The 25792-nt window shown below is 44.7% G+C and overlaps 1 protein-coding gene across 1 annotated transcript; it reads right to left on the bottom strand.

The window, feature by feature from the left end:
• Positions 1–421: 421 nt before the first annotated feature.
• Positions 422–25318, bottom strand: mical3b (microtubule associated monooxygenase, calponin and LIM domain containing 3b). Its single transcript, XM_084346483.1, has 34 exons — positions 25240–25318; positions 23383–23736; positions 23084–23291; positions 22888–23004; positions 22590–22691; positions 22093–22248; positions 21921–22021; positions 21590–21847; positions 20777–20892; positions 20438–20564; positions 20269–20359; positions 19939–20086; positions 19490–19686; positions 19304–19404; positions 19146–19199; positions 18904–19065; positions 17934–18023; positions 17182–17268; positions 15968–16051; positions 14904–15051; positions 12647–12741; positions 12321–12387; positions 11998–12172; positions 10712–10923; positions 10554–10622; positions 9559–10170; positions 9389–9471; positions 7320–7370; positions 6991–7230; positions 6118–6211; positions 4671–4721; positions 3789–3888; positions 3600–3673; positions 422–3394 (listed from the first exon to the last, which is right to left on the bottom strand). The coding sequence occupies exons 2-34, from the start codon at positions 23644–23646 to the stop codon at positions 3216–3218; spliced, it is 4713 nt and encodes a 1570-aa protein (XP_084202609.1). The 5' UTR covers positions 23647–23736; positions 25240–25318; the 3' UTR covers positions 422–3215.
• Positions 25319–25792: the final 474 nt, after the last annotated feature.

Genomic DNA, 25792 nt, shown 5'->3' on the forward strand with positions numbered 1-25792 from the left:
CAAAATAAAATTCTGCTTAGGGCCCCAATTTTGCCAGGGGCGGCCCTGGTAGCGACAGTACATTTTCACTTTGTCCTTAGTGGCAGGAGCTTTCGACTGTGCACCTGGCGGCTTTGCCTCTGTGCCGATAAGTACAGTGGTTGTCTGGACGGCCTGCTTAAGCTCCTTTCGCTGGTCTCGACTCTTTGCCGGAGGCTCCTTCCTTAAGCTGTAAGTGAACCTTGTGTTATCCTCTTGTACCTGAATCTCAAATTCCAGCCAGTCTGCCAGATCAAGCAGAGTGGGAATGGGCATCCGGAATGGGCACTTCATTGGTTAACCACATGATGCTGTCATGTGACCTCTGTCACTGTGTGTGTGTGTGTGTGTGTGTGTGTGTGTGTGTGTGTGGTTTATTAAAAAACTGGACAACAGTCAGAAGTGGATGTAAATGATTTATTATAAAGCGGACGTTCAGTCAGTCAGAAGGCTGTTTGTTGTTACAGTTACATTAATGACCATCAGCTGATCACAGTCACATGACTTTAAACAGGATTAATAACAGTGATTGATCAAGTGATCAGGTGAAATAAGGCCAGCAGGTGAAGTGTGGTAGAACTGATCAACAGCTGATGGTGTTGGCACAATAATCAATAAGTCAAATTTACATTTATAACCTGATAAACTCTGAGACATCATCACCATCAGAGGGGGTTGGAAGCTGTCACCATGGTTACTCGTTAGTTACTCATTATTGACTCATTTTTAGACAAAGTCATTTAATAGTTTAACTTTGTGTTCTTGTTCAGAGCAGAAACACTTCATACTCAAGACGAGTTTAAAGCTGTTAGCAGTGACGTAGCGGACATGTAGGCTGTGTCCGAAATCACTCACTACTCCCTATATAGTGCACTACATAGTGAGTACGCCATTTTGTAGTGCTGTCCGAATGTCTAGTGGGAATTATTATACCCTATATAGTGGACTCAAAGTATCCCACAATGCATTGCGAAAAGTAGTGTGCAACCGATGGTCACTAACCAAGCAATATTTACCATCATGCATTGCGGTGAGAGAAAAATGGCGGACGAATGCATTATTCATGGTTGTTTTTATGAGCTATTTTTAACTTATTTATTCATGTATGTTTTTATGAGCTACTGGACACCTGAATTTCCCCTAAGGGATGAATAAAGTATATTTATCCATCTATCTAATCTGATTCAAGAACAAAGTTGTGCCATGTCTGTTTCCACAGGAGGGGGTGTAGTCTGACAATACGAGTGAATTATTGACACTGACAATACATTAATGATTTAGATGTCTTGTTTAAATGTAAAATCCTTCATCTTTATACTTACAATCTGACGACGTCTCGCTATATTAGCAAGAGCCGCAAATCTTACTCTTCTTCGTCTTGTTCGTTATATTCTTATTCTCCTTCTGATCAAAATCATCTGGATGATGGTGAGTAAGAACACAGATAAATTTATGTTTGGTGGCATTTTGGGGAGCTCTGAGACTCGTATGCAATTGCGAGGTAAATGGGGTCTAACTATAGCTCTTTGATCGCACAGTACAAGATAAAGATAAAAGAGATAAAAGAGACAAAAGATGTGGCGCGAAAATGGTGTGTATATATACACATGGTGTGTATATAGTACATATATTTTAAATATAAATATAATCGGGATGTACATTAAAATGCTTGTGTTTTGACTCAATATTAACGGTATACTTTTTAAATACTCATGTTAATATATATTTAAGTATTTATTATGGATAGTCCACAACGGTTCTAGGGCCGCCATTCCGAACGCTCACTTTCATGTTTCGGAATGCCGGCCCTTAATTATTTTTGAAAGAAGGGTGCCATTCCGGCGGTCCTTCGGAATGGGGGTCGCCCCCCATCCACAACTGGCATTGATGTATGATGTTTCAACTGTGCAACAGCAGTGACGTAATTAACAACGCCTGAGTGTCCGAAAGTGCTTTTTTCCTTCTGCCGATGAGCTCCCTATATAGTCCACTATGTTGGACTCCCTATGTAGTGACTAGGGAGTAGGGAATGAGTGAGTGATTTCAGACACAGCCGTAGACTACGCCAGGGCGCTAACCGGCTGTTTGTTAGCTCACTAATTTCAACCACTTCCTTGCTAATGTTGCTGTTCAATAGTCCTGCTTCATTAGTGTACAGTAGCTTCATTACTAAATTCATTTTTCTTCCAGGTTTAAATAAAGGAGTCCAAGATGTGCGCTGATATTTTAAAACTAATTCACGCCTTTCCTAGTAGCTTAATGTTAGCCAGGAAGGGGTTGAATGCTAATGCTAGCTGTTGTCTACGGTAGCTGTGTTTAACTTTGAACTTCAGATTTTCATGGTGCGTTTAGTTGATGATCCATCAGGAAGCAGTGAAATTAGAATGATTTGTCCAAAATGGAGGAAGCTATCATAGCATGTAAGCTTGTTAGCTGATGTTCTGTTTTGTTGCAGTAACCATCACATGAGTTTCCTGAGGAGGTCACTGTGGAAACAATTATGGGTGTTACTTCTGATACATAAGTATAAAGGTATGATAACTGATGCACCGGTGGTACCTTGAAGGCTTTACAAGCGTTAGCTAAGTGGGCTAATCAATAACATTAGAGTTAATAGTTTTCACTCGATACAATCGTTAACCTAGATCTTCATAAATGTACCATACACCACATCAATTGCTCTAAGAACGAAGATTAGCATCCTGTTACCATGGAAAAAAACGGTTCTGGTTCAATGACAGGACAAACAGGAAGTTGCACCTGTAATTCACGCAAGTTATCTTCTGAAATCAGATGGTTAAAAAATGCTTCACAACAGAGCTGCAGGAAGTAACCGAGTAGCAACCAAGCTGGGCTCACCAGATAGCGTGATGGGCTATTGTGGCTAGGTAGCATGTCAGCATTTACCAAGAATGGTTAGCCAACGAGCCCCACACGTCGTCACTATGTCAGTAAACATCAAAAGAAAAAGAGGAAGAATAAGAAGGAGAAGAAGACAGATGAAAAGAAGAACCAGAACCAGAACCAGTTAATTAATCTGTTCCAGGTTTTCTACAGTCCTCCTCTAATCAGGTCTGAAGCTGCTGTTGGAGAAGTTTTCTGATCTTCATCAGAATCAGTCACAGTGAGCGGTTCTGATACAGTCAGTCTTGAGGTCATTATGATATCACTGCAGGCCAGATGAGACCAGTTCAGGTTCAGCTGAGTCCCAGTCCTCGGGTCATCATGATGTCCTCCAGGTCCTGGTCTTCTTGTCGTTCCTGCAGTCTCTGTTCCTCCAGCAGAGACACCAGAGAGTCTCTCTGCTCCACCACCTCCAACATCTCCTCCAGGATCAGGCGTTCCTCCACCAGCTGCCACTCCTCCTTCAGGTGGTCTACACAGTGACCGGGACAGACCAGGACAGACCGGACAGACCAGGATGGACCGGGACAGACCGGGACAGACCAGGTTAGACAGGGACAGACCAGGACAGACAGGAACAGACAGGATTAATATTCATGATACTTGAATGTTTTACATTAAAATTCTGGTCATATTTTACAGACTGTTCCTTTAATGATGTCAGTGTCTGAAGTTACCGTCCACAGCCATCCGCTCTCTCAGCTCCTGCTGCAGTCGACTCTGTCGGTCCTCCAACTCCAGCTCCCGAGCACTGAAACACAGCAGAGGGTCTGAGACCTGGATCCAGACTGAAACACAGCAGAGACTCTGAGACCTGGATCAAGACTATGAAACCTGAACCTGCTGCAGGATTTAAAGATGCTCACAATATCATGAGTTCAGATTCGTATCGGACCAGAGAATTCTTCTGCTGGACCAACTTGAACCACTGCTGCATCAGAGCTGGATTATCCAGTTTACCCAGTCCTACAGAGACAGAAGATTTAAAGGGTCAGTTCACACAAAAATACGAACAGAAAACAACAACAAACATTCTCTTCCGTCCTCTAGAGATCAGTATAGAACACAATAATGGACTGATGTTTGCTCAGAATCAACATGTTCAATCTGTGTTTGTTTGATGAAGTTCGGATCGTTTGCCATCCTTTCAATCAGACAATAATCTGACCAAACACTTCTGACCAGGCTGCGGCTATTTTCACATCACACATCACACATTACTTAGTGTGTGAAGGAGAGGTATCACAGGTCCAAGTGTGTGAAGGAGAGGTATCGCAGGTCCTTCCTGCTGCTGTCAGACTCTACAACCAGCACTGCTCCAGTAGACCTCACTCTGCACTGTGCAATAAAAACTCTACACATAACTCATTTCACTTTTTTAACACTAACTGGGCAATTTTCATACTCATATTCATCATTTATTAATAACAATACACTGCCACACTGTTTATAATTACACTGTTTATATTTTTACATATTATGTATATACGCGTCTATTTCTGTTTCTTACCTTTTTATTATATTGTTTATATTTTACTATTATTATTGTTTATTGTCATATTGAACTGTCCTTTGGCTGCTGTGACACAGATATTTCCCCGTTTGCGGGACTAATAAAGGAATTCTGATTCTGATCCTGCAGTATAATGTAGTTTATATCAGGATATTATAATAAACAGCTCCTTTAGTCTGCCACGTTAAACTGAGCACATCCAGCTGTTTGATATGAAATCAGCAGGTGAACTCACCTTCCAGGTGAAGCTCCATGTCTTGGCTGTCATTGGAGTCTCCCCAATAATCTGACAAAGACACATCAGTCACATTACTTTACTTTATTAATTTACATTAATGGGGTCAGTGTGTCAGATTTAATCCTTTTTGTCCTGTGTGATGCTCTGGAACAAAAAGCTGATTGTTCATCTGTGACGACAGCTCCAGTTTAGAAAGACTGTAAATCTAGTATTGTTAAAAGTTCACAAAAATGTCACAATAATGGTAAAAATCTTTCTGTTTGTGTGTCTGATGTCAGTTTAACACATCTGAGACAATCAGTCAATCAACATATTGAATTAGAATCAGTGAATTTGTGCTAGGTTACTTTTTCTTGTATTCACAACTCTCTTTAGTTCTTTTTTTTGAATGAAACTGTGATTCCTAAATGTTCTATCATGCTCTGCCTGAAGGATCAACAGAAAAAATCCTCTTAGTAAAAAAAGTATTTACATTAAAGGATAAGTACCGTTTTTTACAACCTGGACCTTATTTCTGGCAAAATATATGGTCATTTACTCACCCAGATAACTTTGGTGTCATTCGGCGTCGTTCGGACGAAATTAGATCCAGTGTAGCGGCGATATATCCATATAATGGGAGAGACGGGGCAGCGACACACAGCCTCTATATAACGCATTATCTGCCACGAAACTAGTTAATTTCATCAATATTTTGTTACGATATGCTAGCGCTATTAGCCTCTGAGTCCGGGCTCGTCCGTTATCAACATCCGGGGTCAAACTAGCAGCAGCAGCTACAGGTAAACAAGGCGCGCTGTCGCGGGTGCGCGCGCAGCTCAGAGACGACATCTTCCAGGTCAGAGGTAGTAGATCAGCCTACAGACCCCGGATGTTGACAATAGACGAGCCCGGACTCAGAGGCTAATAGCGCTAGCATTTCATAACAAAATATTGATGAAATGAACTAGTTTCGTGGCAGATAATGCGTTATATAGAGGCTGTGTGTCGATGCCCCGTTACTCCCATTATATGGATATATCGCCGCTACACTGGATCTAATTTCGTCCGAACGACGCCGAATGACACCAAAGTTATCTGGGTGAGTGAATGACCATATCTTTTGCCAGAAATAAGGTCCAGGTTGTAAAAAACGGTACTTATCCTTTAAGATATAAACATGATTGAAGTAGCCAGTTTGATGTATGAGCCATTACATGTGACAGCTTCAACACAGTTGGCTGTTCTTCTTTCACATGTTGATAGAAGATGATGTTATCTTATAGTCGTACAGTATATAGACGTATAGATTGAATAGCAGTGGGCCCAGTACTGAGCCCTGTGAGACACCGACTCTAAAATTGTATTCTTACAATGAGATGCAAACCTGCACACACTCTTTTCTCTTTAATAAATATGACTTCATACTTTAAATTCAGTAAGAAGTGTTTCTGTGTGTCTTTACCAGCTTCTCCTCTCAGAGCTTTCTCCACCATCACTCCTCTCTCCTCCAGCTGTCTCTGTTTCTCCTCCACCTGCTGCAGCTGCCTCTGGATCATCTGGAACAAACAGACACAGAATACAGTCTGTCTCACCTGTCACACCTCACCTGTCTCACCTCACCTGTCTCACCTCAGCTCATGTCGTCAGGACCTTTTATTTCTGGATTTAGTCTAGTAAACTTAGCTTTTACAAACAATCCAAGAGACATCAACATGAAATCTGATTGGACAGTTTTGGTGAGGTCATCCTGCATGTGAGTCTGAACTGTACTGAATCTGATCAATTTATTGATGATCAGTGATAATCATCAGCATCAGTGCGGACTGAGACTGGACCTCATGGATTATAAACAAACAGTGTCACATGAGTGACCGACTTATGGTATTTGTTACCATGGTTACCAGGTGAATTGTCAGGTTTCAATTAAATCATGTATTTAATTAGCCTTTAAAAGTCATGTTAAATTTCATACCTCCACAATTTCAAAATCCTGCTGTTTGTCAACTTTATAAGCCACCAAAGTTCACTTGAAACCAGTCAGAGGCCCTCTCCTGGTGGTCTCAGACCCTCTCCTGGTGGTCTCAGACCGCTTAGTTTGACAGCTTTTACACCAAAACAATCAATCTGAACAAACAAACCAGAGTTTATCTGAACTAAACTCAACAGATTAGAAGTGAAATTTAACATCTCCATCAGTGACTCTGCTCACTGTGACTCTGCTGCAACCCGCTGTAGTGAAGAAGCATTTCAGCTCCTGGTAACTCAAGGTCAAGACAGAAACAAAAGCTGAGAAAACAGAGAACTGTCTCTGTATCCTGTCCTCGGCTAAACTCACCTGAGCTTTGTGGAGTCTCTTCAGCTGCTCCTGTTTGGCTTTCCTTCTGGCAGCTCTCTGAACTCGTCGGGTGATTTTGGCGTCCAGGTCTTCATCCTCATCCTCTCGTCCCCTCTGGAACAAGGTCTCCTTCACACTCAGACTGGACAGCTCCTTCGCCTGGACCAGGACCCCCACCACCTCCGTGGGACACGAGGACTGTCCGTCATAGTCCTGGACGGGGACCTTCAGAGAGTGTCTCTGAAACAACAAACATCACAGGAAGTCTGTCTGAGAGTCTGATGATTGGACCCTCGTTATGAACCAGAGTGAGGCTAACAAGTCTGTACCTTGATGGCGTACGCTCGTTTAAAAGCCAGAGCATGAGGAACGTATGCAGGCTGAGAGACATGAAAACAAAAACAGTCAAAGAAAACACAGAACCAGACTGCAAACATCAACAGGTCTCAACTAACACGAGACAACAAGATTCTAACAAGGACACATCCAAGTCCAGTCAGTCAAGACAAGTCCGAATTTGTACCGACTGAATTGGGACTTAACTCCACTGACTTGGGTACTGGGGTATGTCTTAGCTGACCTGGACTCATTTTGACTGACCTCAAAGTTTTCTGAAGTGACCTCAAACTCAACTTAGATTTGTCTCAACAGACTTGAACCTTCTCTCAACAGAGCCAAACTAGACTTGGACTTGGACTTGACGCTGGTATGAGTCTGGACTCACAAGTCTCAAGAGGCTCGAGCCTTTACTGACTTCAGATTTGACTAAAGTCAGTCAAGATAAACCCCAGTCGAATCTTAAATCGACTGAGACAAGTCTAAGTCCATCAAAACAAGTCCAGATCAATTTAGACAAATCCAAGACAAGTCTCAGGACTGTGGAGACAAGCCTCGAGTCACTTGAAACAAGAATAAGAAAGTTGAGACAACTCCAAGTTGAGTCTAAAGTCAGTCAGTACGATTTTGGTCTTGTCTGACTTGAGACTTGTAAAGACAAAGTCACACAAGACAAAACCCAGACAGGTCTTACACCAGCTGGGACAAGTCCAAGTCAGTTGAGACAAGTCCATAGTCAGTCAATACAAATTTGGACTTGTCTTTACAGAACTGAGACTAGTTGTCTTGACCAACTTGAAACTTATCAACTGACTTGAGACTAGTCGAGACAATGTCCAAGTCAGTCAAGAAAAGAACAAGTTATTTGAAAGAATAACGTGTTAGTCAAGAAAAGTCCACCACCCAGAAAAGTCTGACACCAGCTGGGACAAGTCAAGGTCAGTTGAGACAAGTCCATAGTCAGTGAATACAAATTTGGACTTGTCTTTACAGAACTGAGACTAGTTGTCTTGACCAACTTGAAACTTATCAACTGACTTGAGACTAGTCGAGACAATGTCCAAGTCAGTCAAGAAAAGAACAAGTTATTTGAAAGAATAACGTGCTAGTCAAGAAAAGTCCACCACCCAGAAAAGTCTGACACCAGCTGGGACAAGTCAAGGTCAGTCAGTCCATAGTCAGTTCTTACCTGAACTGAGACCTGTCAAGACAAACTGAAGTCAAATATAAGCACAAGCTGAGTCTTGGGTAAGTCCATGTAGGTCTTGAGTCAGTCGACACATATCAAGCCTATGTTAGTCAGGTCCAAGTCAGTGGAGACAGGTCTCTCAGTTAACACAAGACAATTCACAAGTTAGCTTAGACAAGTCCATGTCCAGTCTCACATCCTGTCAAGTTTCAAGTTCTTGAATGCAAGCTCAAGTCAAAACAAGTCTTTGTCACCTCAGAGTGCTGACTATAAATGTAAAGATTAAAAACATCCTTTCAGTGCAGATGCCAGATAGTTAAATATTCTGGGAGTTCATCAGGATCAAAATACATCGAGTCCCTCAACAATCATGTCCAAGTCCTTCATTTTGTCATTCAAGGCTGATTTGAGTCCAAGTCTCTAGTCTGCAGCTCTGCATCATTCAGATGTTATTTGACTAATAAAAACTCTCTACAGACACAGAATGTAAACCACAACCACCACCTTAAACACAGATTTCCTACAGAACACCGGTTCCTGAATCTATCACAGCTGATACCTCCTGGTTGTCTTCTTTTATTGTGACTCTCTGAATTTCATTGGTGAGGTCAAACAGTTCCGAACGCAGCTGAACAAACACCAGAACAAGACGGTTACTGAAGGGCGTCTACTGACAAGTTTCACATTGTTCAGACCTTTAGTCGTCAGTCCAGGTATTAGTCTGATCCCTGTGATACTGGCCATCATAAAACAGGCTGGAATTGTCTGGTTGTCTGTGTGTCACTGATGACATTGTGTTACTGATGATGTCATGTCACTGATGACATCATGTCACTGATGGCGTGTGAGAGCCGCGGTGTGTTTGAGTCTTACGTTGTTTGTGGGCGTCAGTGAACACCTCTGCAGCAGAGTGGATGAGTCCAGATCGGACTCTTCTGTCAGACCTCCTCTCACATCTGAAGACACAGGAAGTACAGTAATGACATCATTATTATGACCTCACTCTGTCTGTATGTATTTCTCTATGACATCATCACCTGTACCTCTCCTCTGATTGGCTGCATCCGTCCTCATCCTCTCTGCTCCTGGAGGTAAAGACCTGCCCCACTTCTTCTTCTTCTCCTTCCTGTTTCCAGAGAACACCGCCTTCCACAGGGCTCTGGCCCCGCCCCCTTCCACCTCCACCTGTCCAGGGGGTGGAGCCTCTCTGAGCCCCTTTAGCTGGAGGAGAGCTCTGCCTCCAAGGCGAGGGGGGGGGCTGTGTGTTCCTCTAAGTCTCCTCCTCCTCACCCGCTCTGACTCTGCCCCCTCCGCCTCTGACTCTGCCCCTATCACCTGCAGGAGTAGGGGCTTTTTCTGTGGCAGGTCAGGGCTGATGTCGTCAAAAGAGCCCCGCCCTTTAGCAGTAGCAGCTGTTTCCATGACGACGACAGGTGTAAGCTGTGTGGGTGGAGCTGTGTCCCTGTCGTCGTCGGGGGTGGAGTCAGGCGTGGTGACGAAGGAGGCTGTGGAGGGCGTGTTGGCGAGGGGCGGAGTTCTCGAGGGAGCTGTGGAGGAGGTGATGACGGCCAGCAGGCTGGAGTCAGGCCTCACAGGTGTTTCACAGCATGTGATGTCACTTCCTGCTGCTGAGGAGACGAGAGAGAGCTCCTCCTCTGAGGGGGAGAGAGGGGGGGGGGGAGTCAAGAGTGTCAACAGATAGTAAAAATTACAAAATACTAGAAGAACAGGTAAAAAGTCTGTACTGGTAACAGTTCTGTAATCAATATCATAACTCACATACATAAACAGACAAAGTTCTTCACATGAAACTAAAAACGTATTAATTCATCATGTTAGATATTTGTAATGTACTAAGATACTTTTTCACCAGTAATTAGAGTACTTTTACTTTGTTAATTTGACCAAAAGGATGAAAGAAAACAAACCGTATTAAAAAAAAAGTTGTTAAAATGCACATGATTTGAAGTGTTAATGAAGTGAAGTTCATCTAAATTTGATGGTTTTTTTTAATGGAGTTTGGTTTGTTGGATTCTACCTGTCTCCTCCTCTAACAGGAGCCACATGCCAGAGTGTCGCTCCATGTCGCAGGGGCTGTACTCCCCCTCTACCAGCAGGGGGAGACACAACACAACATCACATCACAACACAAAGACACAAAACAATGACAGGAAACAGGAAAACTCAGAGACTCACCGTCACTGGACTCCACCTCACTGCCTCCCTCCTCTTCCTCGTCCTCCACCTCTCCCTCCTCTTCATCTTCCTCCTCCTCCTCCTCCTGGTCGCCTCTCAGGTGGAGCTGCAGAGTTTCCCTCCATGATGCTCTGGCCTCCTCTGATGTCACACGGTGTCGACCGCCGCGCTCTTCCTCTTCCTCTTCCTCTTCCTCCATCTCCGACTCTGAACTGAAAACACAAACAGACAAACTGTGAGGTCACAGAGGCACGGAGGACCAACACTGCCGGAGAAACACATGCATGAAAAATATTACATCAAAATGATGAAATACTAAATCATATTTCTGATTAGTTTCCAAAAATGATGACACACAAAGTCATGTTTGATTCTGTAATTCATAGTTCTGAAGTTGCGTAATTTTGACAACTGATTATAAATTCAAAAGTCACAACTTTGACTTAAGCGTCATCGACTTATTGTGATATTAACCCGAAAATATTATGATTTAGAAATTCACACTTTTGAATTATATGTTACCATTAGGATTCTTGAAGTTAAAACTTAAATTTGTCTTAGAAAGTTATGAAATGTAGTTAATTTAAAACGCTTATTAGTTTTAAAATATTATTTAAAATGTAACATTTTGACATGAATTTAATGGTTTTGAAAAACTTAAATGTCAGTTGCTCAGTTGTGATCTCGCCTCTCATACTTTTGACATAAAAAGTAAGATTGCTAAATGCTAAAACGAATTAAGTTAAAACTACATTTTTAGCAGAAAAAGTCAAAACTTTAATAAACATTTCTAATCTTGACTCAAGTTTTCATTTTGCTGTAAAAAAAAGTCAGTTTTGACTTGTTACACTTAAACGCTATTAATTCTAATAATTCTACTTGAAAAGTTTAAATTTAACTTTTATGTTTCAATCATAGCTTAATTATTTTATTAAAAGTTAAAATTATTATGTAAGAAGTCAGAAATAATAAAAAAAAAATCATAAATTCAGCTGAAAATTGAAACTGAAGATTTTTAACTTAAATTGTACATTTTCGACTTTGTATCTGATGTGTCAACTTTTATTTGTGACTTCAGTCATCCAGCTGGGTCCATTAGCTCAGTTGGTACAGCAGGCGTCCCATGTGCAGAGGCTCTGTGCTCGCTGCAGCGGCCCGGGGTTTGAGTCCAACCTGAGGCCCTTTACTGCGTGTCACCCCCCCCCTCTCATCCTGTTTCCTGTCACCTCTGAAGCTGTCTCATCAATAAAGCTATAAAAAGGCCAAACAAAAACTTGGCCTCTGACCTGGCTCTCTGCTGGACTTTCTCGTCCAGGCTGAGGTTGAACCGGTGCAGCGTCTCCTCCGACACCTCCTCCAGCTCCTCGGACTCCTCCAGCAGCTTCGCCTCCACCTTGGTCGAGCTGCGGCTATAGTTCTCCAGCTCGATCCTCTCCGGCGTCGCCACCATCACAGAGATGACTGCAAACACACCCACACAGCCACACACACACACAGACACACACAGAAACACACACACACTAAAGCCCACATTGATTCCAGTTTAAGGAGCGTGCTCAGTGTGAACAGGTATGAGACTGAAAGGACGACGCAGGTGAACAGAACTCACCTGAGGAGCGACGACGGTTGGAGGAGATCAGAGAGTCTGAGTGTGACGGAGCTGAAGCTGCAGACGCCTGTGGAGAAAATAAACACACCCATCCTCACTGATCACACATTAATTATTACATCAACTATAAACACATGATATCATCTGGATTCATTTTAATATATCAGAATGTATCAAACTGTCAACCTGATTAACATGTTCACCTCTGAAGTGTAGAAGAAAAAGGACATCAACTAGAAATATTCCAGTGAAGTACAAGTACTGTAGTAATTGTATTTATTAATATTGTGTAGTTGAATATTGAGACAAACATGTTGTTATCTTACTATTGATGTTCGATGTGAAGCAGCTCCGTCAGACGTGGTCGGTCTCCTCCTCACAGTCAGACAAGAGTCAAAGTGCTGAAGACAGTAAAACCTCCCTGACACACAGAACAACATGAGGACAGTCACTTCTTACAGTGTGTTACTGTGTGTTACTGTGTGTGTGTGTCTGTGTGTGTGTGTGTGTGTCGTCAGTCAAACTGACTCCCGCCTCAAACTTGAACTGTGGTCATGTGACTGCTGCGCTCTGATTGGCAGCTGGAGGTCATGTTTGTCCTGAAGCTCAAACACACAATATAAGCTTTGTGGCACCAACACACACACACACACACACACATACACACACACACACACACACACACACAGTGACAGAGGTCACGTGACAGCATCATGTGGTTAACCAATGAAGTGTGGGGATCAGAGTGACATCACACTGATGGTCCACCTGTTCTGTCTCTCTATTGGTTGGTTTGACTGTTGCTGTTCAGATCAATGAAAACTTCCTCTGGTGCTTCGTCCAGTACCAGAACCATCACATCAGACTGGGCCACAGGATCAGACATAAACAGGTTAAAGTGCGTCACACAGGTGAGACTTCCTGTCTCCTCTCACACACAGGAAGTCACATCTGACCTCTGACCTCTGCTCAGGTTCACGGTGTTGTGTTGCACCAGAGAAACCTTTATACATCTAAAATAATTCACCTGAGGGAGTTATTATTGTGAAGTACTGTATGAAGTACTGTATGGAGTACTGCATGGAGTACTGCATGGAGTACTGCATGAAGTACTGTATGAAATACTGCATGAAGTATTGAATGAAGTACTGTATGAAGTACTGCATGGAGTACTGCATGGAGTACTGTATGGAGTACTGCATGGAGTACTGCATGGAGTACTGCATGGAGTACTGTATGAAGTACTGCATGGAGTACTGCATGAAGTACTGTATGAAATACTGCATGAAGTATTGAATGAAGTACTGTATGAAGTACTGCATGGAGTACTGCATGGAGTACTGCATGAAGTATTGCATGCAGTACTGTATGAAGTACTGCATGAAGTACTGCATGAAGTACTGTATGAAGTGCTGCATGAAGTCTGTATGAAGTACTGCATGGAGTACTGCATGGAGTACTGCATGAAATACTGCATGTACAGTAAATATATGTGGAATAGTGTAACTGTAACTGAGCCTCGTCCACCAGAGAAACTGGAGAGGGTGAAGCTAACAGGCGCTAACATCAGCCGTGCTATAACTGTTGGACATGGTTCTGTGGGCCCAGTTTAATGTACAACAGAAGTGGACACGTGATGTGTAGCAGTGTGTCAGCCGAGGGCTCATTAAACAGCCCGACTCAAATATGCGTGATTCATCACGGTGGAGAACATAAAGAAGCTTTATGGAGTGAATGTATGAACAGAGACATCATGAGTTCATGATCCTCAGGACACAAACATTAATAAACAGTCGTGTGTGTGTGTGTGTGTGTGTGTGTGTGTGTGTGTGTGTGTGTGTGTGTGTGTGTGTCTCTAACATCTGAATTTGCTGCTCACAATAAAACTGAGAAATATGATTCTGTTGTTTTCTTGTGTTTTAACTGCAGACTGATGTTCAGACACTCTACAGGATCATTTATGTGTTTTAACTACGTATTGACTCGCAGCTGAACGCCTCCCGCCAGTCAACTAACAGGTCACCAGACTCCAGTCCAGACTCCTGCAGGACTCTCACTACGCCGACAGTCAGAAATGTTCCGTCTTCACTTACGTTCAGATCAAACGTGAGGCAAACTTTTCACATGTTTAGATGGAAAGTCAATGCCAACACCAAAACACAGAATCTGTATCATTTGCACATTCGCGGTAATTGAAAATATTCAACTTTCAGTGAAAAATGTGGATGACGCATGGCTTCAGAGTCGGGGCAGATCCAGACCCCTGGAGGAATAAACACCTGGAGTCTCATCAGATTCTGTTCTGATCCGACGGGAGGAGAGCTCAGAGATTACTTGGTAACTTGTGGGATTAAAAAAAGGATTTATCTTCACTCCTGTTTATCAACCTGACTGCAGCAGTGATCCGGAGGTGACCTCCAGGTTCTGTTCTGTTGACTGCTGACTGGAGCTGGAGGGGAAATGGACTTTACTTCATGAACGTAACGTTACAGAGAGGAGAGAGAGAACCAGAACCAGAACCAGAGTCATTGAGCTTCACCTCAGTGATGATGATGATGATGATGATGATGAAGAAACACTCACCGCTGCGCTGGTCGAAGGCGTAAGCAGCCAGTCTGAGAGTGCTGCTGCAGCTGAAACACTGGAAACAACTGCGATGGAAGAAGAAACCCTCGGCACTGAGACGCTCCATCAGGTACACCCTCCTCTGACAGAAGAAACAGGCTGAGGACTGAGAGACAGACAGGTACTGAGAGACAGACAGGTACACCCTCCTCTGACAGAAGAAACAGGCTGAGGACTGAGAGACAGACAGGTACTGAGAGACAGACAGGTACTGAGAGACAGACAGGTTCACCCTCCTCTGACAGAAGAAACAGGCTGAGGACTGAGAGACAGACAGGTACTGAGAGACAGACAGGTACTGAGAGACAGACAGGTACACCCTCCTCTGACAGAAGAAACAGGCTGAGGACTGAGAGACAGACAGGTACTGAGAGACAGACAGGTACACCCTCCTCTTACAGAAGAAACAGGCTGAGGACTGAGAGACAGACAGGTACTGAGAGACAGACAGGTACACCCTCCTCTGACAGAAGAAACAGGCTGAGGACTGAGAGACAGACAGGTACTGAGAGACAGACAGGTACACCCTCCTCTGACAGAAGGAACAGGCTGAGGACTGAGAGACAGACAGGTACTGAGAGACAGACAGGTACACCCTCCTCTGACAGAAGGAACAGGCTGAGGACTGAGAGACAGACAGGTACTGAGAGACAGACAGGTTCACCCTCCTCTGACAGAAGAAACAGGCTGAGGACTGAGAGACAGACAGGTACTGAGAGACAGACAGGTACTGAGAGACAGACAGGTACTGAGAGACAGACAGGTACACCCTCCTCTGACAGAAGGAACAGGCTGAGGACTGAGAGACAGACAGGTACTGAGAGACAGACAGGTACACCCTCCTCTGACAGAAGAAACAGGCTGAGGACTGAGAGACAGACAGGTACTGAGAGACAGACAGGTACACCCTCCTCTGACAGAAGAAACAGGCTGAGGACTGAGAGACAGACAGGTACTGAGAGACAGACAGGCAGTGACATCAGCATCATGTGACCTTTGAGGTGAACGAATCCGATTCTTACCGACGTCACTTCCTCCTGACTCTGAATCTGATTGGTGATCTGCTCAGCCAATGAGCTCACTCCACCGGTGTACATCTGAAGACACTGTGATCAGACAGACAGGCAGAGAGACAGTCAGACAGACAGGTTACTGGTTCAGTACAGGTCTGTCAGTGGTCTTGCAGCAGAGACTCATGGGTAATGAAGTTCTCACAGCTTCATATATTCTGTCCAGAAGAGCTGAATCATTGTTTTCTCAAAGTTTAGTCGAATCAAAGCAACACGTTCATTAACAGAACTACAACAGAACTAACAGAACTCCAACAGAACTCCAACAGAACTCCAACAGAACTCCAACAGAACTAACAGAACTCCAACAGAACTAACAGAACTCCAACAGAACTCCAACAGAACTACAACAGAACTAACAGAACTCCAACAGAACTCCAACAGAACTCCAACAGAACTCTGGGAGACTAAGGGGAAGCCCTGCTGAGTCAGCAGACGGCTGCAGGCTGATTTGTTGTCAATAGAGACTATTCATGAAGGACAATCAGTTATTGATCTGATCACATGAAGCCTGAGGAGGAAACCACTGCAGTCACATGAACACACAGACACAGATACCCAGAATGCACATAAAAGCTGCATCTCCGAAAGCTGCATCTACCTTTGTTAAATTGGACGGTCTAGCCTTCGGAGTATTTTCTGGTTGCGTCACCAGATGTTCCCGGCCCTTTCCCTTACGTCACGCTTTCTGCCGCCCAGGCCCGCAAAAGTGAAAATACGAGTAGAGAGTTTGACTGAAAAAAGTTGGAGGTTTTAAGGTCCCGTGAAGTTTAACATATCTGGCGTTGGATGTTCTAATGAGTAAAAACCGAGTAAAAACCGAGTATAAACCCAATTCCTACATTTAAATGTCAGATCTGCGGCACTTGATGGCGCCATTTTCTGTCTTTCTTTTTCGTTTTCGGGACTGAGCAGCGGCGCGCAAAGGATCTTGGGATATGGGAGGCCGCGAAGGATAGTAGCGGTGCGTCCTCAAAAAAGAGGGAAAAGAAGGCTGCATTTGAAGAAGCCTTCAAATTGGGACAGCCTTCGTGCTGCGTTGTGACATAATTGGCCTTCAAATGCGCCCTTCGAAGGATGCAGCCCCTGAATTGGGACACAGCTACAGACTCCTCACTGACTCTAGGTTCACAGACACAGATACCCAGAATGCACTGCAGCTGTACCTGCTCGTCCTCGCTGACGGCGGACTGAGACTTGATCTTCTCTCTGAACCGAAAACTCATCTGTTCCTGCTGAAGAGTCCGTTTCCTCTGATGAGCCGTTTCCATGGAGACAGACAGGACACACCCTGATTTACTCAAATACTCGAGTACTACTTTAAAAATACTTTCAACGTTCTACTTCACTACATGTCAGAGGGAAGTATTTACTGCTCTACAGTTATTCATCACATGTGAAGTGAGACGTGATCCGGACTGATTTCACTCCTGAACTCCAGTTCGGTTCTGTTCACGTCGGCTAGGCCCACAATCAGGATTACACGTGAAATACTCATGCTGTGTGTGACCGGCTTCACCTGTGGATCAGGACTCAGACTGAACTGAATAAGTTCCACATTCATCTGTTGGAGGTGACTGACAGTCATTAAAACAAGAGGAGACAAGGAAAGGAATGGGAAGGAGATGAGGAGGCACAAAATGGAGACATTAAAGATCCTGAGTCTCCTCCTGCGTGTTGTTTCCTTCTTTTAAAGGGAAACTATGTGTTGGTGGGGTCGACTTCACTGGGACTAACTGGGTGGTTTCTACTGGTCTCTGCTGGTCTCGACTGGTCTCTGTTGGACTCTACTGGTCTCTACTGATCTCGACTAGTCTCTGTTGGACTCTACTGCTCTTGACTGGTTTCTGCTGGTCTCAACTGTTCTCTACCGGTTTCTACTGGTCTCTACTAGTCTCGACTGACTCCCAGTGTTTACCGGCCTCCACGAAGACATGTGTGTTGGAGCTGCAGCCGGCTGACCTTCTGGAGACTGCGGGGGAGGAGGGAGGGTGGACGACAGCTCCCCCTGCTTGTCGACACACAGAGTCACAGTCAGACACACATCGTTCATTAATTATTATTATTAATGAGAATCTGAATCATGTTTGTGATTTATAATGAAGCACAGATTTCATTTGATGGATATTAATATTCAATAATAGTGTGTTAAATCCAACAACACACCAATAAATTAAATCAGATTTTTAAAAATGATGATTTTTTTGAGTCCCATCTGGACACAAATCTGTTTTCTTGAAATAAACTTTATTCTATCGTATCTCCATCAGCTGCAGACATCACCTGTCCTGGAGCTGGTTCTCATAATCATGTGACCTGATCAGACGGCATCGTCTCAATAACTTTGTCATTTTATTCATTTCAATCTTAATTTCTGTTCCAGGACGACCTGTGCGTTTTTACAGCAGAGTTTATTGATTTGAACTGTGCTTTTCGATAAACCATTAATCAATATATGACCTCTGACATCAGCTGACCGCCTGCAGGACTCTGTTCTCACCCTGACGACCTCACGGCCTCACATCGCCGGACTAATTCTGGAAGGCGTATTAGTCTGGAACTATTTCTTTTTGATTTAAGAGTGTCATCAACGGGCGCAGATCAAAATGCCTTTGAGATAACTGGGTAGACCTCCAACCAATCAGAACGGTGAACTGGTGGCGTAGCTCTTAGCGACACGTGCAAGTTGGAGTGATGCTCGATCTGTTTACGAGCAGAACAACGATCCGGTTCTACAGCTACAGTCCAGTAAAATACAGTCGATCTGAGTCTCATGAGAGCAGCGAAACGTGTGACATGTGACACTCCCAACCACATAATCCAAAAACTGTTGTGATTGGCTCAATAGGGACAAAGTTGGATGTGGAGCGGGCCAGATCTGACCTCACCTGTCGACGTAAAGCTGCCGCAGCAGAAGCAGGAGGACTCCTGCAGGAGGCCGAGTTCTCGTCCAGCTTTGCCTGCAGCTGATTGGCCATCAGACGTACTCTAGAGTGACTGGACCTGCCCGAAAATGCCTCATCACACACCTGGCTGTCGCCGTCACCGTTCTGGAAACAGGAAGTTGATTGGAACAGAAAACATGAAACTGAAGAGTGAAACGACTTTCTGCTGCTGTGTGAACACCGACCTGCTGCAGCTCTCGACTCGTCTTCCTCCGTTTACCACGAGCTTCTTTCTGCTCCTGTTCAGCGATGGGTTAAAGACAGAAGCATAAAGACACAATCATAAATCATAAAGACACAATCATGAAACAACAATCATAATAATTATTAGGAGCTGCGGGACCTTTGGGTTTCTCTTCCTGGACGGACTGTGTCCCAGTCTGCTGAGGAGGGAGGCTGGAGTGATGAGAGCTGATCTCAGGTCAGAACTCTGACTCAGACAAGCTGAAACATCCAGAGACACGTCAGCTCAGTGGTTTGTGGGTTAAACAGTCATGCTTTATGTCATGAAATGTCTTCAGTGTCTCACTAGCAGGTGGCGGCGTGTCTCGGAGCAGCTGGTAGAACTGACTCAGGTACATCACCATCGACAGAGAGTCCGGTTCTCCGACAGACGACATTTCTTCGACCGTCATCAGAGGAGAAATCCCAAACTCTTGTTCAGCCACATCAAAGCCGAGCCAAGTGTTTTCTTCCACCAACGACTCGTCCAGAGAGTCAAAGTCTCTGAGGACAGACAGGAAGACAAGAAGTGAGTAAGACAGGAAGTCTAGACAGACAGGAAGTCAGGATGACAGGAGGAGGACAGGATCACAGGAAGACAAGAGAAATGAAGACAAGACAAATGGAGGTCAGGACAACATTAAATCAGGAGGACAGGAAGTCAAATTTTAGAGAGCAATGAACATTATAAAAAATGTGTCCTGTTTTATTGTGTGAATTATTTTTGTGATCAGCTGATTGTTGTTGTGCGTTTACATGACGTCGGGTCGATATCGATGAATCAGAGCACACAGAGCGAGGCCGCTCTTCCAGGAAGTAGTCAGGTCCGTAACTGACACGCCACGGTAACCACGAGTCTGATCCTGACACCAAGTCAGCAGCTGATTGGACTGAGAGGACGCATCTGTCAGAGAGGACGAGACAGAGACCAACCACATCAGAGAGGACGAGAAAGGAGACCAACCACATCAGAGAGGACGAGACAGGAGACCAATCATATCAGAGAGGACAAGACAGGAGACCAATCATATCAGAGAGGACGAGACAGGAGACCAATCATATCAGAGAGGACGAGACTGAATTCACCTTCTCTGAGGATTCTGGGTGACGGCAGACGGATGATGTCACAGTCTGTGTTTAGACCTGCCTCCTCACCTGTGTCCACCAGGTGTCTCACCTGAAGAAGAACATAAATGAAGTGTTGGACAGCGACGTCTCCGGCGCTGTATGAACGAGCTGATATCAATGATTGTACCTGAGCAGGTGTGATGAGCAGACGGTTGATGTTCAGGTATCTGGTCGTTGGATCGACTGTAAACACACCGAAGTTCTTTTGAAGGTTCTCTGGAGTCGTCTGAGGCAGGAGCCGGTATATACTCTCTCTGAGAGACAGACAGGAGGAGAGACGGACAGGAGGAGAGACAGATAGTAAGAGAGACAGACAGGAGGAGAAACAGATAGGAAAAGAGACAGACAGGAGGAGAGACAGACAGGAGGAGAGACAGATAGTAAGAGAGACAGACAGGAGGAGAAACAGATAGGAAAAGAGACAGACAGGAGGAGAGACAGGTGATGTATGACAGTATATACCGACCTCTCTGCCAGGACGTCCAGAGGACTTCCTCCTTGAGACCAGCTCCTGATCATCCAGGCTGCATCAAGAGCTGCCAGGAAACCTCGAGCTATCCCTGTTCCCATTGGCCAGAAGGGCTGCAGACAGACAGGAGGACAGACAGGAGGACAGGAGGACAGACAGGAAGATAGACTGTCATCATCATCACCTCTGTCTGATTTAGGAGGTTAAATATTAACTGATGAGTTACTGATCATGAATTGATGAGTTATTGATCAGTGGACAGATGAAGCTACAGCAGCCCTACAGGACTGTTTTGAGTGCACAGACAAATGTTCGGAGATGCTGCCACTCAGGAGAACAACATCAGTCTGGAGGAATATACATCTTCAGTGACATCATAGATCAGCAGATGTGTTGATGAACCTGAAGGTCTGGATGACTGGAGAGGACCTCAACACCAACAGCACTAAAGATATGTGGCAGCAGGCTACAAAACCAGGAGCGCCCCCATCAGGTGTGAGGCCACGCTGTCAGATGAGCTGAACACATCAAAGATAACATCCCTGACAGCCTGGACCCTCACCAGTCTGGACCCTCACCAGCCTGGACCCTCACCAGTCTGGACCCTCACCAGCCTGGACCCTCACCAGTCTGGACCCTCAACAGCCTGTCTCACCTCAAGCAGACTGTCTGTTTCACCCTCAGCAAAGACCCGTCTCACCTCCAGCAAAGACCTATCTCACCTCCAGCAAAGACCTATCTCACCTCCAGCAAAGACCTATCTCACCTCCAGCAAAGACCTGTCTCACCTCCAGCAAAGACCTGTCTCACCTCCAGCAGACTGTCTCCCACCAGTGTGACCAGCAGCTGGTGTCCGTGGCGTTGGCGAACCATGGCGGCGTTCTCTGATGCATACATGCAGGTGAAGTCGAACATAGCGACGTCCGGCTGGCCGTAGTGATTCATGGCGAAGTCCAGAGATGGCAGCTGATGATTGGTGGAGAAGCTCGCCGCCTCTTGAGCGTATGTCTGCAATGCATTCTGGTCCACATTCCCTCGAGAGAGAAGCAGCTCGGTGTCTGTGAAGTCCTGCAGGGAGAACAGATATCAGTCTGGTCTGAGCTGGCCTGTGTGGTTCTGATGTATCCAGGTGTGAACTTACCTGTAAAATGACTCCTTTCTCCAACAGACTCTGTTTCTTTGCCGTCATCACAAAGTAGTGAGTATCATCTTTGTAGTACACAATGTTCTCCAGGTCGATCCCTGACAGAGAACGTGATGAGGTCAGGTCCGCTCGTTAACAGTCTCATAACGACTTCATTAAATGTTCCTACCTGTTTCCTGTCGTAGCTCCTGGAAGAACCTCTGGTTGAAGATAAAAGCTACTCCGCTGATCTCCTCCACTTTGGCCTCAGCTGTCGTGTTCCTGTTCTTAAAGTTGGCTGTGATGGCGATCGCCAGCTTCCCTCTGAACTCTTTACGCCTGAAACCTGTTAGACTGTTAGCATGTTTACTGATATCTGCCAATCATGATGAAGCTAACTGTTAGCATGTTTACTGATATCTGCCAATCATGATGTAGCTAACTGTTAGCATGTTTACTGATATCTGTCAATCATGATGTAGCTAACTGTTAGCATGTTAGCAAGCTCACACATATCACTTCAGTCTGAAGGAAACCTCAGATCTGGTTGAATTCAACTCTGCATCTTCAGACTCGACTCAACTTTAATCAGACTCAGCTGTAATCTGTTTCTTCAGTCTGGAGGAGTACACAGGTGTCCAGTCTTGGATCAGACTGAACTGGATTTTGACAGATTCTGTCTCATACCTGGCAGCGTGTTCCTGCGTCCATCGGCTGCGATGATGACATCAAATTCCAGCTGATTGACAGGATGAGACTTTGGTTTCACCTCCATCCTCCAGCCCACCCCTGCAGGTACACAGGTGGAGAGACAGGTACACAGGTAGAGAGACAGGTAGACAGACAGGTGGACCGGTGGAGAGACAGGTGGTGAGACAAGTAGACAGATAGGTACAGAGGTGGAGAGACAGGTACACAGGTAGGATCATTTGAAATTGAAATAACTTTTAACGTTTGTAAAAATCTGCTGCCTGCTCGTTCTCACTCTGTCTGAGCTGATCCTCCGGCGGCTCCACCAGGTTTTTAAACTCCACGTTGACATGGACCTCCACCCCCAGCAGTAAGGCCACCTTCAGCAGGACCAGCTGCAGCTGACGGATACCTGCAGACAGGAAACAGGTGGTGCTGACTGGAGGATCCAGCTGTTCGGATCAGACAGGAGTAACAGATCTCAGACTCACTGATGTGGTCGATGGAGCCGGCACAGAACTTCCCGTAGAACTTTTTGGCCCCGAGGCCGCGCAGGTCATGGATGGTGAAGGGCCACAGGTGGAGCACATTGTTCCTGGAGAACGAGTCTCTCTTCTCCAGCAGCACCACCCGAGCTCCCATGAAGCTCAGCTCCACCGCTGTCCTCAGACCGCAGGGCCCCGCCCCAATGATCACACACTGACCAATCAGAAACAGAGAAGACAACAGCTGACCAATCAGAGACAGTATATATGATACACACTGTATATGATCCATTTAGTGTGCTGACCGTGGTGTTGTTGCAGACGCGGGCCTTCTGGTACTCCTGCTGTGCACCCCTTCGGTCCAGTTTTGCCCACAGAGCGTTGGCCTTCCAGTAGTTGAGGCGGCGTTTGATTGGTCGGTACAGCGGCCTCTCGGCGGCGCTCCTGTCCAGCTGCAGGTGCTCACACAGCTGGCAGAAGGACCACAGCGCCGCCCTGCAGGTCGATGACGACACAAACTCATCGAACAGCTCCTGAGCTCGGCATTCTGGGTACGACTCGTCTCCCATGGCGACCCCGGAGGCTGCAGGGCACCATGGGAAGGGTGTCACCTGACTCCAGGTCGCCCTCTGGTGTCAGAGAGAGGATTCACCCTGAAACTGAGAGTTTCCACAGCTTCATATTTGTATGACGGATGTTTTCTGTCTTTGTTTTAAAAAAGTTTATTGTTTTCATGATGATGATGTCACAGGGCAGTTGACCTCTGACCTTCAGGAGATCAAACGTCATAACTTCATCATTTTATCCTTTTTGTGTCAAATTTTATAGAACTTTATATATTTATAGAAGGGTCACTGTGAGGTCACAGTGGCCTTTGACCATTTACCACTATGTTAAACTGACATGACGCCTCACTGCTGCCGCCGGTGCAGAGGCATAAAAATAATGGTTTCTGATTGGTTGTGAGAAACAGTTAAAACAACTTATTGACATTTTTAATGAGCTACAGAATCTGATTTGATTAAAACAAACAAAAATAATCAGATGTGAATAATTTTGTTTGTTTAAATCTGTTTAAAGCCGACAAGCTGCCAAACGTCAAGAAACAGGTGATTTTTTTAAGAGGCTTGAAGACATTTCGAGTGGATTTTGTGGAGACTAAACTGTCTATTTTAAACAGGAAGTCGGACCAACTCCATCTGTGACCAGGACGACCAGAACAGGTTTTTAAATCCAAACCATGATGTCATCTCACTCTAACCAAGTGTTTTTTGTGCCTGAACCTAACCAGACCATAAACACGAAGAAGAAGGAGGAGAAGGAGAAGAAGAAGAAGAAGAAGAAGAAGAAGAAGAAGAAGAAGAAGAAGAAGAAGAAGAAGAAGAAGAAGGAGAATGAAAAGAAGAAGAGGAAAAAAAGAAGGAGAAAGCTCCAGAAATCCTCAAAATTATGATTTATGTTCATTTTGTTGCAGCTTTAAACATCATTAGTATCATAACGATGTCAGTGTTCAGGTCACATGACCACCATGTATCTGTGTGTGTGTGTGTGTGTGTGTGTGTGTGTGTGTGTGTGTGTGTGTGTCTGTGTGAGTGGACTTAACACAGTATGAATAGAAACAAAGAGGCTCATACAGAACAGACCCATCTGTACCAAGCACCAACACACACACACACACACACACACACACACACACACTGATTTTAAAGAAAATAACTTTAACTTCGTCTGAAGTTAAATTTTCCAACACATAAACAATAAATCTGGAATATAAATGACGACATGTGTTCACTGATGAAGCAGAAGTTATTCTTTCTTTATATACATTTAAAAATTAGACCAGCTGACTGTAAAGGAGGACAAGTGAGCTGTTAGTACAGGTAGAAGAGACACCTGGCTGCTCATAAACACACCTACAGCAACAACTCAGATACTCAGGTACTCTGATTACTTGTGTCACTTTACACAGTAAATATAAATGACCCATCAGTAATCCACTATCTGCACAATACTTCATATTTACAACTAAACATTCATGTTTGCCATCGAGTTTAAAGTGTGTGTAAAATCCTGAACACACACACACACACACACACACACACACACACACACACTTGTAATATTGAGGTGTAAATGTGTGAAATGAGTCGGTGTGTACTCACATCTCACAGAGCTGCTGTCCATCTTCAGCTGCTGCCACAGAGCGTCTAAATCCACTCTAATCACACACACACACACACACACACACACACACACACACACACACACACACAGTGTCTGAGGGTCAGGGGGTGGAGTCTGCTCTCCACTGACCCCTCCTCCCTGAGGACAGACGCTAATCTGTCTGAGCTAACAGGATTAACGAGGAGATCAGGAGCCAGAGATCATCATCATCATCATCATCACCTTCATCGTCTACACACACAACAGCGCCATCATCAGGCTTACACAGTCACTAACATCCTCATCATCCACCTTATTTCTGAAAGAGGAAACATCATGTTGTCACTTCAGTCAGAGGGTTAATATTCTGTTGGTCCAGATCAAACTCTAAGTACAGGTGTGAACGCCCCCAAGACAACCTGACCTCCACATCACCAGACTCCCTTTACAAATGTGGTGATTTTAAGAGTTGTTGAGTTAAAACAAACTCTGTAACGTAGTGAAACTCTGTCTCTGACAGATTCTGAATCATTGTCTCCTTGTTGTAAATTC

This window comes from Pagrus pagrus, assembly GCF_965226575.1.
Source record: "Pagrus pagrus genome assembly, chromosome: 23".
Classification (NCBI taxonomy): Eukaryota; Metazoa; Chordata; class Actinopteri; order Spariformes; family Sparidae; genus Pagrus; species Pagrus pagrus.